The 16,508-nt window shown below is 43.0% G+C and overlaps 1 protein-coding gene across 3 annotated transcripts in view; it reads left to right on the top strand.

Annotated features, from left to right (window-relative positions):
- The first annotated feature begins 5,946 nt into the window (after positions 1 to 5,946).
- NAB1 (NGFI-A binding protein 1) overlaps positions 5,947 to 16,508 on the top strand; it is an 84,349-nt gene continuing 73,787 nt past the window's right edge. For all 3 annotated transcript variants that reach the window (XR_003942784.1, XM_030209162.1, XM_030209161.1), the window contains exons 1-2: positions 5,947 to 6,270; positions 13,079 to 13,917. Coding sequence is in view for 2 of the 3 variants with exons in the window: in XM_030209162.1 (XP_030065022.1) it covers positions 13,099 to 13,917 (819 nt within the window). In the remaining variant the exon portion in view is untranslated. The remainder of the gene's footprint in view (positions 6,271 to 13,078; positions 13,918 to 16,508) is intronic.

Raw genomic sequence — 16,508 nt, 5'->3', positions numbered from 1 at the left:
TTTAGCTTTTAATCTGATCCACAAAATTTTGTAGAGATTTTAGAGGGAGCAAAGAGGTGTCAGCTACAAGTATTTTTTCATAGATCCATATGTGTGTGCCTTTGGGAATGTAGGCACCATTAGTTCTGTGTGGAATTTCTATGTGGAGGGGAGAAGAGGATAGGAATATGGAAGAGAAGAAGGCTCAAAACAAAGATGGGAAAGAAGGAGAGAGGGATTAAAGATCAAATTAGAGATGAGGAAAGAGAAGGAAATGAAAGATCAGACTGGAGATGGGGCAGAGAGGGAAATCAGAAAGAATGGAAAGGGGGGTCAAGAAAAGGGATCCGAGAGAGGATTGCTTTCTTATTCCCCCACCCGGCACTATCCCCACTTTCTCACACAGTATTGATTCCCTCTTACAGCCACGCAATCTGTCTCCTCTCCCCTTGCCACTGTTCTGACTCAGCCTAATCCACCTCCCTCATCCCTGATTCTTATTCTTGTCCTTTTCTTACCTCCACAACCTTTCACTCCCTTCCCACACTCACAACCTACCACCCGCTATATACCCTTATAAACCTATCCTAATCGCCCCTCCCCACTCGGTTGCCCACCCCCAAGGCAAAAAATGCAAGACACACAAGGACACAGAACAAATACACTGTTAAGTTGCCATGTGATTTTAGACCAGTTCACTTTTTTTAATGAAAATTTTATTCCCCATTCTATTAGACAATCTACCAGCCCATTTGAACTTTTCACTGTCTAATTGCCCTTCCTGTCACTCTCTCTTCTAATAATTTTGCTTGTTCTCCTGTATTTTTCTTTGGTTTCTAGAGGTTATTTTTTGCTTTTACATTTTCTCCTGCTTTTTTTTTTATCTCTCTATTCCCTTCCCCTTGCTAAAGTGCCTGACACAATGATGTCTTGCTATTTCAGGGCTCCTTTTTATTGGTGTCTATAATTAGACTGCACTCTTTAGAGCCCTTTCTCTTACTGATTTCCTTATCACAATGATTCCTCTTTTAAATTGGTTCTTCTGAAGGCTAGAATCTTTGTTGTAGTACAGTCTGGTTCCAGCTTTCAAACTGAACCATTTGCATGATCACCAGATTTCAGGTTGTCCACTATAATAACCTCAGTGACACTTCACCACAAATAGATTTAATAAAGTTTTCCTGTAAAGATTTTAATAATTCTGCCCCCCCTACTTTTTGATGATCCATGCACTGGCATTTTCTAGTCTACATCTAGTAGGTTAAATTCTCTCCCTACCTCTTCACAGTACTCTGTGTTTTCATGCTGACTTTTGAATGGCTTCTGCCATGCATAGATCTACCTCTTGTCATGCTAACAGCAAAATATGTAGGTTGTTCAGTCTAATAGTGCTGTACCCTGTCAGAACATCCCAGCCTTGGAGGGGTGGATGAAGACAGTGTCAATAAGGATATGAGTAACTAATGTTGCAGCTTAATGAGCAGGGCAACTTTGAAGTAATTGAGTGCATGGTACAGTGCATACACAGGAAAAACGTTAGGTTGGAAAGCATAAAAAATAAACTATGTTGAAAAAAAAACAGTAGAAAAGGGAACCATGTCACAGGCATAATAACTCTCCAAAAGAAGTATGAAAGTAGCCAATTTAAGCGAGCAGGAACAAAATATAACCTCAAAGGCGACTGCGAACCAGAAACATCAGGTTGGTGTTTTCACAGAATTGAACTGCCCCCCCCCCCAAACAAATCATATTGTTTTCTAAAGGAAACTGTTAGAGCTGTAAAATATTGATTTCTGCTCCATTCCAAGAGCTCTGCCATACATTCTTCTTGCAATTTGGCCCACAGCTTAGCAATACAGACAGACAGGGATGACACAAAAAGTTGCTGTCAAAGCCAATAGCCCCCACACTCAGACATACACCTTCACATACAGCCTGTTTCACAAACTCCTGCATGCCTCCACCCACACATACCTTTCTATACAGTCACCTCATCCGCCTCCACCCACAACTGCCTACAGGCACCCCACACATTTCTACACCATATACACTTCAAACACCTTCCCATGAATGTCCACACTCCCTTCTACAGATTTATGCTGGAACACATTCTCTACATTACTGGATGTATTAGGATTCCCTTGGTACAAAAAATATTATGGTTTATAACTTCTTAAGGGCAGAAAAGTATGTCCTGTCAGTAGTTACAGGTTTTCTAAGGGGATGGGATTTGATATACCACCTTCCTGTGATTACAATCAAAGCAGTTTACATATAATCTACAGGTACTTATTTTGTACTTGGGACAGAGGAGGGTTAAATATTTTCCATATTCTCCAACTACATCTTATAGAACAGGGCACATGGGACTCAGCTTTGTGATAAAAATTAGTGCTAAGTGCTATCAGGGGCGTAGCTATGGATGGACCCAGTCGGCACTCGGAAAATCGGGCATTTAAAAAAAAAAAATCTGTGAAGCCGTTTCGCAGGCAGCACTTCACGTCTGCCCTGCGTGCATTGCAAAAGAAGGAAATCGCCTCGTCATCTTTGGGAACTTCCCTCTGAGGGCGGGACACAGTGAGGGAAGGCCCGAAGATGAAGCGATTTCCTTCTTTTGCAATGCACGCAGGGCAGATGCGAAGCGCTGCCTGCGAAACGGCTTCACAGATTTTTTTTTTAAGGCAGGGTGGTGGCAGGAGAACTAAGAGGGCTGTCGACGGAGCTGTAGTCAGGTCGGGGGGGGTCTCAGATGGGAGAAGGGGAGGGGGTCTCAGATGGGAGAGGGGAGGGGGGTCGGGTCTCAGATGGGAGGAGGGGAGGGGGTCTCAGATGGGAGAAGGGGACTGGGGTGGGGAGGGGGTCTCAGATGGGACAAGGGGGTTGGAACTGGGATCTGAGGCCAGTAGGGAAAATAGGGGCCATGCCTGGGGCTGGTGGGAAAATGGGGCATGCCTGGGGCAGGTGGGAGAATGGGTCTGGGGCTGAAAAGGGGGGGCCCTAATGCAAGGCATGTGGATGAAGGGGGCTGGAACTGGGGGCTGAAAAAGAGGGTAGGTGGGATAAGGGGGCTAGCACTGGAACTGGGGGCTGAAAAGGGGCAGGGGCTGAAACTGTGGAGACTGGGGGCTGAAAAGGGGACAAGGAGAAGTGGCTGGGGCTGAAGCTCGGGACTGGTGAGAGAAAAGGGCTGGGGTTGAAACTGGGGACTGGTGGGATAGTGGAGCTGAAACTGGGGGCTGAAAAGGGGGGGCAGGTGGGAGATGTGGGCTGGGGCTAGAACTAGGGGCAGGTGGGATAAGGGGGCTGGAACTGGGGGCTGCAAAAAGGGGCAGAGAGAGGGGACAGATCCTGGATGGAAGGGGGAGTGAGAGGGAGGGCAGACAATAGATGGATGGGAGAGGGAGGGCAAATGGTGGATTGAAGAGGCAGAGAGAAAGGGCAGACAGTGAATGGAAGGGGGAGAGAGAGAAGGCAGACAGGGGCAGATGGTGGATGGAAGGGGCAGAGATAGAGGGCAGATGTGCATGGAAGGGGCAGGGAGAAAGGGCAGACATTGGATAGAGGGGACAGCAGAGAGGGCAGACACTGGATGGCAGAGAAAGAGCGAAGACAGATGCTGGATGGAAGGAAGACAGTGAAAAGAAGATGAGGAAAGCAGAAACCAGAGACAACAAACTGTAAATAAAATATATTTTTATTTTTTTGCTTTAGGATAAAGTAGTATTGTCGCTGTGTTAATACATGTTTATAATAAAACATGTAAATAAGGTAATCTTTTTTATTGGACTAATTTTAATACATTTTGACAAACTTTCGGAGAAGGTCAAGATAGGGTACTGTAACAGCACTATACTGTATTGACCTGAGGAAGAAGGTTTTGGCCTCTGACAGCTAAATGTATTAGTCTAATAAAATGGTATTATTTTATTTTCTATATTTATTTTATTTCTATTTGTTAATTTGTAAAGTGGTGATTGGTATTTGTTAGTTTTTTCAAATTTACATCTGCTGTCTTTATATTTTGCACAATACTAGGGGACATTTTCTGTTTCTGAGGTGTTGCATTGTATGCAGAGCCTGGTATCTTGGGGGTTCAGTTTAATTTTTGTCTAAATAGAAAGTTTATGATTACTTATTTTATAGTGGATTAGGGTGTATCTGTGTTTGTGAAAAAGACATGGCTTTCAGTTGGCATTGACTGTGCAGGATCGACGATCTGTACTATTCTGTCTAGTTTCGTTTTACAATAGGTAAATTGATGTTCTAGTGCTCACTGTAGTATTTAAGAGGCTTTCCTTTTCCTTGTGTGACTCGTAGAAATGACAGCTTATGGTATGGTAGAATTGCTCTATAGGTCCTCAGTGTTTTGTATTCTCAGTATGGTGGTTTTAAGGTTTGCAGTACAAAAAACAGAAGAAACCAATCTTCGCAAGAAAAACAGCCAAAAAAGCAAAACAGCTAAGATGACTAACAAAACAAAAATAATGAAAAATTAAAAACAAGAAAATATCAAATTTGTATTTAAAAATACAAATACATAAAAAAATAAAAAATAAAAAGGACGACACTTGTTCATAAAAAATTAAAACACTTTATTAGCCAAAGGATAGCAGGGAGAAATGGACTCGACACAGCTGTGTTTCGGACATGCAGGCCTGCGTCAGGAGTCTTCTCACCGTATGTTGATTTTTAACTCTATCCAATTGTATAAGGAATATGTGTGTCTCTTTCTGAACTATAGCCTTAGGTAATCCTTGAAAAGAAAGTGAAGAATAAACCGTCAAAGCAGCGTCTCGTCTCTGTAAGGTTTGCAACATAGGTTCCGAATATGTATGTGGTTTATGTTGCTGTAGGCCAGCTGTTGGGCAGACTGTTTATTAAAAATTATTTAGGATCCCAAAAAAAACTACTCACACCTATATATACATAGTGCCCACCCATATTAGCTCTGGGCCCACCCAAAATGTCAGGTCTGGCTACGACATAAATGATGCTCAGACTTGGTAGTCGTTTATAGAATAGCATTTGGGGACTAGATCTGCATCCAATTTTGGGCAAAAAGTTTTACACCAACTAAAACCTGGTGCAAATTCTCACAACTTAGGCGTGGATCCCTCAAATTCTAAAACATTGCATGCAAATTCCAGGCAAATTTTAATACCAATTTGTGCCAAAATAATTGATTAGCACCTAATTATCAACCATTTATCAATTAAATTGTGTGCCCAAATTTCATTTTTGAGCATCGTATATAGAATCAGGGCGATGATTATGATGCAAACATTTAAAAGGAAGCAAGGTGGCGATTGAGCACGCCAATAAAAACATTTAAAAAGTTTTGAATACTAGTATCTCGTACTATCAGAAAAAAAATCATGCATGCTTCCAGATATGAACCACACTAGAAAAGCACATTAGCTGTATCAGCTTCTAGAAGGCTGCAGTGCACAGATTTGCTCCCTCCGCTTGTAATTTCCTGACTTCTCTAGCCGATACAAAACTTTGCAATTTGCTCTACAGCTATCAGAGGAAAATCCAAAACATTGTCAGGGTCACATAAAAAAAAAAAATAAAAAATCACACAGCAAGCCTAGAAAAGGCCGATCTGTGGAATATCGGTGTTCTTCCAGATTGATTTCAGCCTGCAAAAGTTGCAAAGCAAAGAGGAAAACAAAACGACGACATCAACAAAAAGACTTCAAGAAATAGCGTCACACAGGCTGGCATAATACAGAAATCAAAGCACAACAGAAGAGGAAGCTCGCACCCTCCTGGAAGACGAGACGACTCCCTCATTGCGTCCGATCCCAAACAAGGAGCAGCCGCAAAAGCGTGGGCGCGAGCCGGGTAACTCCCAGCACGCTATACTGAGGATGACCCGTCACCTCCCCCCACCCCTCCTTGGCGCGCACACGCCCTGCTCTTCGCACGCCCCCGCCGCGCCTCCTCCCAGCTGCAGCTGCTGGTCGCCCGGAGCCCGGCGCTGCCTCTCCCTCTCTGGTATTCCAGGCAGCGCCCGCGCTCGCCCCCGTCCCAGAGCCTCCCACGCTGCGAACTACGTCACTGCGCCGCGTGGGAGGGAGGGAGCAGCAGCTGCAGCTAGAGCAGGAGGGGGAGGGGAGAAGAGAGAGACGGAGTTGAGCGGCAGAACGGAAGAGATCCCACAATCTGACGCAGGCTGGGGGTGGATGAGGAACTGAGTGTCCACTGCCGCTGCCTGTGCCCAGCACGGCCCCATTGCTCCCACCGAGCCCTGAGACGAAGACAAGGGGGATACCGAGTGCAGAGCAAGTAAGTGGTGCGGACAAGGGTGGGAAGGGAAAGAGTCGAAGTTGGGCTACGTTCTCCGCTTCCACGCTTGTGCCCCTCCCCCACCTTGGGAATGGGCTGTTGCAGGAGCGAGGGTGGGTTTGGGCTTGTACGTGCGTGCGAGTCCCTCAGTCATCCAGGCAAAGGCACTGGGGTGGTTGCTGCACTTTAGAAGCAAGCAAACCGCTTTGTATTGTTCTTGCTGGCTTAGGTTAAAATTGAGAAAATTAGATGTGGCACTTAATCAGGGAAATGTATTTGTGTTTCACCTTTAGAGCTCTATATAAGAAGTAACAGTAGTGTTTTAGGCTTTGGGGGTCACGTCGCAAAGTAGATGAGTGCAATACTAGTGGCACTCCAGTGCAAAAGATCAGTGAGCTAATGTGCATATGCGTACGTGAGTATATACATATCACTTTATATGCATGCGTGAGTATAACTTTTTAATGGCTTGATTCATTTATTATAAATTTATCGTAGTCCAATAAAAATATATCACCTTATGTGCATAATTTTGTTGGACCTGTATGCGTGCGTGTTTCCAACCACTGCACTGGTCAGAAGTTAGTGTTATGTTTCTTTGTGTGATTGTGTTCAGTGATCGCAGGTTCAGTTCAGTATTAGGCTAACAGAAATTCTAGCCTGGGATCAGATCATCAGTAAGTAATTGTTGATTCTCCTGTGCTTATTTAAACTTTATATCGGAGGTTGGGCTCTCTTTAAAAAAAAATGAGTACGATTAATTATAACTTCAGGAAGTAGACAAAGCGGAAGGCCAGTAACAATATTATCACTTAATTGCCTCTCCTGTTTGCTATTAGCCTCTGCATCCACATTGGCCTTGTTTACTGCCCTTCCAGTACCTGAATGACAGTGTTTGAAAGGCAAGAAACTGTGCTAGCTTTCCAAGGACACCAGAGTTTTAAACCCAAATTCCCCGTTACGTTTTGTGTTGGGGGAAGGAATATTTGTATTGAGATGTTCAATCAGAGCAATTGTGGGACAAGGTGACTGAAGTAGTGGATTCAACATGTTGAGTGGCTGATTTTTCATGTCATGGGTCCATAAGCAGTCTGAAAAAAGTTACGTTTAAACTTCTGAAACTTTTTTTTAAATTTCACATAAAAGAATGGGGGATTGTTGTATTATACATTTTTTTTTTTTTTGCTTTAACAGAATGCATTAAATCCCCTTTTTCTGGTGACTTCAGTCACCTTTTCTCATATATGGTGATAAATTCAGGACTCTTCTAGCTTGAAATTTGCATCACTGACAGGTGGGGAGGGGCAGGGAGTAACAAAAACAGAATGCCTGGGTAAAAGTGAAAAATAAGACAGCATATGAGGCTGAATAAAATAAGTACTTAGATTTGTCATCAGTAGCATGTATCTCTTGCTCAGAGGCAGGTGTAAATCTGTGCATGTATGTATGAGTAAAAATCAGTTCATAGGCATGAATTTTATAAATTACTTGTCTAAGTGCTAATCCCACCTTTTCTGTACCCCCTTCTCCTTCCCGAACGTCCATTCTTTATTTGGATAGAAGTTCATCCAAAGCAGTGTACAGCAAGTTTTGGGGGTCTTAGCAGCGGTAAGCCCAATGCATGAAGGGGTCCTTTTACCCTGCTGGGGTAAAAGGCGTCAGCGCACGTCAAGAACGTGATGACACCAGTGCAGGCCCCCTTTTACCGTAGCTTGGTAAGAGGACTCCTTTATGTATGTATACCTTCAACTTGAATTTATAAGAGCCTGCTTGTTGAAAGCCATTCTACACGTGCAACTCCTTTATAAAGTTGCTCCTGTAATTACTAGAAAAAGTTGGAGGAGTAACAAAAACATAGTAACATAGTAGATGACGGCAGAAAAAGACCTGCATGGTCCATCTAGTCTGCCCAACAAGATAAACTCATATGTGCTACTTTTTGTGTATACCTTACCTTGATTTGTATCTGTTATTTTCAGGGCACAGACCGTATAAGTCTGCCCAGCACTATCCCTGCCTCCCAACCACCGGCTCTGGGACAGACGTTATAAGTCTGTCCAGCACTATCCTCACCTCCCAACCACCAGCCCCGCCTCCCACCACCGGCTCTGCCACCTAATCTCAGCTAAGCTTCTGAGGATCCATTCCCTCGGAACAGGATTCCTTTATGTTTATCCCACGCATGTTTGAATTCCGTTACCGGTTTCCTCTCCACCACCTCCCACGGGAGAGCATTCCAAGCATCCACCACTCTCTCCATGAAAAAATACTTCCTGACATTTTTCTTGAGTCTGCCCCCCTTCAATCTCGTATCGTGCCCTCTAGTTCTACCACCCTCCCATCTACGGAAAAGGTTCGTTTGCGGATTAATACCAGATGTATCTCGTAGCCTTGTGTGTTAAATATCAATTCCCAGCACATCTATGACAGGTCACTGAAATTTTAGCAGAGGTGTTGGAACTTCTGTTCTTCTACCAAGCCCCCGTGCAAGGGGAGCTCCAAATAATGCATCCATGCAAACACTGTGACAGCAGTGAAACTTGCCTAATTTTTGTATTGAGCTGTTTTGAAGAGCAGGTTTTTATGGTCACTCTTCCAGTTGCTATCCCTTTCTTGCTCCACAAGCATTTTTAATATTTAACCTCACTAATTTTTGTTGTAGTCAGAGCATAGTTTAAACTACAGTATCCTACAACAAAATTTAAAAAAAATAGAGGCAGGCTGGTTGATTTAAGAAAATAAAAATTAGGTCCTTTTTTTCAAGGGAGATACGTTCACTGCATCCTAGAACCAAAACCTCCATCTAATTCTGTCCGTTTCTTTAAACATTCTTCAGTTTGCCTCTCATTAGCAAGCCCTAGTCGCCCAGGCAATGTTGTGTTTCAGCAAGTAAAATTGGTTTTCAAACCTTGGTGCCTCTTTCTCTGATTTATGCTTTAACTTTATTCCTTCCTTATTTTCTCCTTTGTTTGCCTCTTTTTGAATCTCTCAGGCCAGAACTTTATAGTCATTCCAGGGAAGGTAATTTTCAAATGTCTAACTTTCTATTATGTTCTTTTTGCTCAGCTTTTTGGTAGTCTTCTAGGTCGTCCCCGCCCCCCCCCCCCCCCCCCTTTTCCAGTCCAGTGCTGCTAAGTTCGCCATTTCTCTCAACCTCTCACCTCTTCCTTCTTCAGCCTGTCATTGCCTTCTCCCTTAGACACTCCATCTGACACCCACGCTCTCTGCTTCCCATACCTCTTCCTTCCTTCTTTCCCTCCCCACCCTTCTGTTACTTAGCTTGGGGAGGTCAGTGCTAGGTCTGATAATTTCATTAGAATAATCTTATACTTGGAGATTTGGGAATGTCACTAATGCTCTGACAGTCACAGCTTTATATGGAGTTCTGTTCATTTTTCTAGTATAATATGTATTGATCAGGAGTCATTTATTTGTGTCTTATGCCCTGGCAGCTGCTTTTAAACATAGCTCCTCCATACGATAAGGAAGAAAGTAGAAAGGTTGTTGCAGTGCATGGGAACCTTGAAGAGGACCAAAACATTGAATTTGCATGCAAGGCTTCGTGACTCCCATGTGGTTGTATTTCTGTGATATGAGCAAGTAGATTGCAAAATCCAAGACACCAATGCTTATCTCTGCATAGTGCAATGATCAAACACTTAATATAGTTTAATCTTCCCTTGCATTTCTGTTTTGATTTATTTTTAATAAAAAAGTGATATAAGTAAGAGAGGCTGAAGCCAGAGGTTGTGGAGTACTTCTGGAGGTTGCACTGCACCTAGCTGGAGCTGCCATTAGTGGTTGGAAGGATCCTCTGCAAACGCTTTTGATGTGAGAGATTAAATGTTCAATCTGCTGCACCACAGCACTGGCACCTTGTGCTCACTACTGTGGAAGCTCAAGCGTCGGGAATGGAACTTGAATCTGTTTATAGACCTCATCAGTGGCTGTCTTAGGTTCTTCTAGTTCAGTGGTTCTTGAACCTGTCCTTGGGGACCACCAGCCAGCTGGGTTTTCAGGATATCCCTAATGAATTTGCATATCAAATAACAGTCTAGTGACTATTCTTATACAATTTTCATTCACGTTATTATTTTTTTGCACAACAAAATCTTCTAAAATTTACAATCGTCCTACTTCTTTATGGTTCTCTTGCTTCCATCCATTCAAACACTATCATTCACTACCTCATCCACTCTTCTTATTCATTGCCTTCTTTCTTTTATCAGATCCAAGGGGACTGCAAAATACAAAGAACTTTCAGATCATATGTATTAAAGATGTGATAACAACTTATCTTAACAATATTCTTCCTTTCGATCTCTATAATCTATATTTAAGAACCTTCTTGTCTCTGCTTATGTTCATTCATCAGAGTGCTATTTTCTCTGATGCAATATGATAACTCCAGACTGATAATTTCAATCTTCTAGTTAGATCGTTCCCAAAGTACTTATAGGTTAAATGTGATTCTTCCATCTAGTAATATGCTTCACCCTCGCTGTCTCAATGAAGTGTTCTCAAATTATCAACCAAGTCTCCAACACAACTTCCACTGGTAACTTCCGTTGGTTAGTATACATGAATAGCACCTCACTCTGTCAAACCCGAGGTGCTGTCAGACAGAGTGAGGTGCTGTTCATGTATACTAACCAACGTAAGTTACCAGTGGAAGTTGTGAGGAGACTTGGTTGATGATTTGAGAACACTTCATTGAGACACCGAGGGTGAAGCGTATTACTAGGATGGAAGAATCACATTTAACCTATAAGTACTTTGGGAACGATCTAACTAGAAGATTGAAATTATCAGTCTGGAGTTATCATATTGCATCATATTGCAAATAGGATGTCCTGTCTTATAGTGGAACAAAGCTCTGTTGGTCCCATGGAAAACTGGATTCCTGATCATATAGTATACTCCATAGGTAATTTTTATATCTGTTCTGTAAAGTTAGGTACCTCTGGTTTGCAAAGAATCCAGATATCTTAGCAAGGCTGAATAAAATGTTCTTGTCCTGCTGGAAACCCTCCATTTCATTTAAAATGGTGGAGAAATAGAGCAATGGAGAATGTCTGGCTGTGCGTTACTGCTTCCACTCCTAGCAGTGGCTTCATTAGCAATGCAGAGGAGTTTTGGCATATGGAACAGAGCAGAGGCCTTCCTTGTGATAGGATGAGCATCTCCTGAGTTCCTTATGGGTGAAACTAGTCGGTAAGAAGTCATCCCATCCTTATTGCTTTCTGTGCCTGGAGGTAGTGTAGCACCCTAAACTTTCATAAAGTAGAAATATGTTGGGGTTTATGTATGGTCTTAAAGTGCTAATGTTGCTGTTTAATTCTCAAGTTATGTCAAATTACTTTTGCTGTAACAAAAGTTCATTGTAATTAATCTTGTAGTAATCCTTATCAAAGTATAATACTGCTCTCTTGTAGATGGTTTATTTATTGTGAGTCAGTAACCTAGCAGAGGCAGCAGCTTTCACGACTCTCTTCTGTGCTACACAAATTGAATTGCTGCAATTTGCAGGGCAGTGTTTCCATTGGAAGTGGGACAGTGAATAATGAGGTCTAGCAGGAAGAAGAGAAGCCATGTCCTTGCTGAGGAAATGTTGCTTTTGGTAGATGGTAAAAACAACCTGTTTTGTTTTAATTCTTTTCAGTGAATGTGTTTCAGAAGTACATCTTTCTCTTAGCCTTTTTTTTCTTTTTGCCCATCCATCCAGACTTCCCACTAAAGACTCCTCTTTATCAGAAACTCTTTACAAGTGATGTTATACCATGTAGTTGTAATTTAACTTATTTTTTCATAACTTTAAAATAAGAACAACAACAAAAAATGTTCACATCAGTGTGTGAATAAATGTATTTAATTTCCTTATTTATTGTTTTTGTTTAAATGTGATTTGTGTATGCGATCCGCCTACTTTTTAGGCGAAATATATCTTAACCTTGGTTTTGTTAAGCTAATTTATATTTCATTGACTGCATTTTAACTAAAGTAAAATTTTTATGCACACAGAAGGGTAAACATTTATGGACCTCACAAATTGGAACCTAATCTTATTCTTTTCTGGGCCTTTCCTGAAATGGTAGAGAAAGTGCTGTTTTGTTTTGAGGGCTCATTGGTTAAAATACATGTTGCACATAGGTATGTCTCTTCCTCTTTCTAAAGTTTTGTGTTCCTCCTGATAAAGTGAAATCTAAAGGGAAAAAAGGTTGGTGTTTGACAACCAAAACATTAGAAGAAAGTGTTGATATGTAGAGTGATAAAAAAGTATTTTTCCGTGAAGCCATTTTGTGGAAAAAGTTTGTGGAGCAGATTTTGATTGAAATGCTATCACTTCTCTTAGGCATTATCTAGATTATTTTTGAAGAAATGCAAGCGGAACCTAAACAAAATACACTACTTTTTTTTTACTTTTTTTTTCATGGGTGAGAGGGGGAGTAAATATTTTTGACCACTTTTGTAATGGATAAATGTTTTTGTTTTGTAGTTATATCAAGGGGCATGCCAGATATCTCATGTAGGCGTTTGATAAATCATTAACTTCAGTTTTCCAGGCTTGCTTATCAGCTCTGATTAATATAATAATGTTTCTATCATGACTGCACTGCAATTGGAGAACAATCACTTTATCTCTGCATACAGTGCCTAGCAGTCTTTATATTCTAGGCCACCTACAGACAGCAGAGGTGCCGTGTGCTATTTTTTTTCCCATCACAGCCAAGTAGGTGGGCTGGCAGCTGTTGTAGGGCTTGTTGAGAATGCAGTGTGGGTCTAATCATTCCTTCTCTGCTCTGTGCAGGTTGCATTCATTGGTTTGCGATGGCCTCTTCCTTGCCTAGGACCCTCGGAGAACTACAGCTGTATCGAATATTGCAGAAAGCCAACCTTTTGTCCTACTTCGATGCCTTTATTCAGCAGGGAGGGGATGATGTCCAGCAGCTTTGTGAGGCTGGAGAGGAGGAGTTTCTAGAGATCATGGCGTTGGTGGGAATGGCCAGCAAACCTCTACATGTCAGACGGTTGCAGAAGGCTTTGAGGGACTGGGTTACAAACCCTACCCTTTTTAACCAGCCTCTCACATCTCTACCAGTCAGCAGTATCCCAATATATAAGCTGCCCGAAGCATCTCCTTCCTTACTGGGCATGTCGTGCAGTAGTTATGAAAGGAACAGCAGTACCAGGGAGCCTCATCTCAAGATTCCAAAGTGTGCCGCCACCACATGTGTGCAGAGCATAGGATCAGGAAAATCCGAGGCCGTAGCAAACTCTCCGTTGCAGAGCAGCAGTGAACCAAGACTCTGGCAAGGACACTACACCACAGAGAGTGAGCACAGCCTTTCCCCAGCCGATCTGGGCTCTCCTGCCTCACCCAGGGAGAGCACGGATGCTCTTGACACAGCCGCTGCACTCTCTGTGGCTGAGTGCGTGGAGCGCTTGGTCCCCACCCTACCTAAGAGTGACTTGAATGAAGTCAGGGAGCTGCTGAAAACCAATAAGAAACTGGCCAAGATGATTGGGCACATTTTTGATATGAGTGAAGAAGATCCCCATAAAGAGGAGGAGATTCGCAAGTACAGTGCTATATATGGTAGATTTGACTCTAAACGAAAGGATGGCAAACACCTCACGCTTCATGAGGTAAAGGAGCAAAATCCTAACTGAGCTGTTTAACATATAATTTTGTCTTTTTAAATTATAAGGCTGCTCTGTTTGCTGTATTAGTAGTAGAAGTTTCTGTTCCTTGGAAAATTAAAAAGAGACTATCGGAGAGGGGAGCCTATGCCTTATTTTCACTCCAGAAAAGATTAAATTATAAAGTGATGAATAGTTGTTGGGTATATGGTGTTCCTACAAACTCTGAATTCTTTGCAGTGTCAGGTTAAAACATTCCTGATCTTAGTGTACTCCATAGATAATTATGCTATTGAAGTTATATAAGCAATTGATGTTTTACATATTGAAAAATATAAAAATTGTAAGGACATTTTGATGAATAAAAGTGAAAAGAGGAAGAAGAGAAGAGAAAAAAGTTGATGGAGGTTTTTTTTTGAGCCGGTGATGAATGGAGATTCTCAGATGCTATCACCCCAAGGTCCTTTTCCCGGTTCATGCATATCACCTTCTTGCTCCCTAGTACATACATCTTTGGATTTTTACACCCCGAGAGAATGACTCTGCATTTCTTTGCATTACATTTTAACTAACTATCTTCATTAAGGGGAAAATAAACCTTAACCGGAGTCAATCTAAACCTATAGCAACAAAGGACTTCAGGATTACAAACCAATTTCTCTTTATTGACACATTGGTGTCAATCATCAACAGTAAATAATAAGTAATAAGTAGAAATAAAAGAAAAAGGAAAATCAGATGGTACCTTTTTTTATTTTTTTAAATTAAATTAAATTAAATTAACTTCATGTTATCTTGGAAAGAAGGCAGTTTTGGCTTTTGAAAGCTAGTCAAAAATGTGTTAAGATAGTCCAATAAAAGAAAGGCCACCATCTTTTAATTTGTTTTATTTCAGGCTATTACCTTTAAAGTGGACTAGCCCAGCAAAACCACATTAATTTAGTTAAATCATTCTTACAAAAAGGGGACACACAACTTTTTTTCTGCAGTTTAACTTCTGATTTTTATTTTATTCCTGTGTAGAAATGAGTGTATGCTCTGTACACATCTGTATGTGATACACAAAGGATGCCTGATGTTGAGTTAGAACAGGGACGGGCAGTCTGTATACACTGAGGGCTGCATGAATGTCAGTGCTATCCCTAGCAGGCTGCAACATTTATTTCCATATCATCAAGCTGATCAATCCATAGACTGGTGGGTTGTGTCCATCTACCAGCAGGTGGAGATAGAGAGCAAACTTTTGCCTCCCTATATGTGGTCATGTGCTGCCGGAAACTCCTCTATATGTTCTCTATCTCAGCAGGTGGTGGTCACACACAGCAGCAGCTCTGGCTAGGCCTCCAAGCCTAATTTTTAGGTTTTGTTGAGTGCCTGGGGTTGAGGGCTCCTTTGAGCAAGTGCAAACCTGGTGGTGCCAGGTCCCTCCTTTTTCTCCCCCCTCCCGCTGGCTCCGTTAAAAAAAAAAAAAAAAAATTTTGAACGTCCTTAAAGGCGTTTATTTCGACGTTTATTTAAACGTTTATTGCAGCTACTCACTGGGACACCAGTTCGTTACAGCTCGGAGCGGACAGCAGGTAATTTTTACCTTTTTATAGCGGGCAGGGGGTTCCCCGATTTATCTCCACGTGGCATATGGCGTCGGAGGGCAAGGGCGTAAAGAGTCGCTCCCCGGATCGCTTGGGCGCTTCTAGAGGGGATGTGGGGGTCTTAAAGCCTGATTTGCCCTTGTTGGGTGACAGTTTCGTGGCCGATGAATGTCCCGGTCCTTCCTCCGGCGTGGCGATTTTTCCCGCCATAAACGCCCATCCCCCGCTCCTCGCCTCCGCCATCTTGGCCGGCCACGCGGCTCGGACGGCTTCTTCTTGGGCCGCCCTTGAGGTTGGAGACATTAATGCCATGAATGCCCTTAATTTGGGCGACGGCACAAAAGCGGCTAAAGTTAAGCGCCGTTCTTCCCGCGCGGCTCCTTCGCGGAGTGTCGCGCCGGACGCCAATTTGGATGCGCAGCATGTCTCTCCCCCGCTCTTGCGAGCGCCGGTTGAGGGTGCGTCTAGGGCTGTTGCCCAGGCTGCGGAAGTACACAGTCTGGGGGGTTTCTCCCCCGAGTTTGTTTTGCTGCTGCATCAGGTCTTCCTTATGCAAAACGCTGCCCCTGCTCCCTCGTCTGGTAAAGAGGTTGAGGTTCCCAGAGGTAAACGCCCTCAGGGTGATTCCCAGGCCTTGGAGGACTTTGTCTCCTCCGATGTAGATGAGGGCAGCGTATCTGAGATCTCCCAACGGTCCTTTGCGGATTCCTTGGAGGAGACGGATCCCCGCTCGGATGGAGCGGATGACCCCTCTGCAGCGCGGTTTTTTAGCTCAGAGGATTTGTCCAACCTGTTGGTACAGGCCATGGACACTTTGAAGATTTCCTCTGCGGAGGACGTCTCTCCCTCAGCCCCTGTTGGCTCTGCCATTATGCTGGAGACGAAGCGCCCGCCTAGAACCTTCCACGTGCATGATGCCATGCACACCTTAATTGCGGCTCAATGGGATGTCCCGGAAGCGAGCCTTAAAGTGGCTAGGGCTATGTCCCGCCTCTATCCTTTGACTGA

This window comes from Microcaecilia unicolor, chromosome 7, assembly GCF_901765095.1.
Source record: "Microcaecilia unicolor chromosome 7, aMicUni1.1, whole genome shotgun sequence".
NCBI lineage: Eukaryota > Metazoa > Chordata > Amphibia > Gymnophiona > Siphonopidae > Microcaecilia > Microcaecilia unicolor.
The sequence above is the reverse complement of the archived record's forward strand: the minus strand, read 5'-3'. Positions and strand labels throughout refer to the sequence as shown.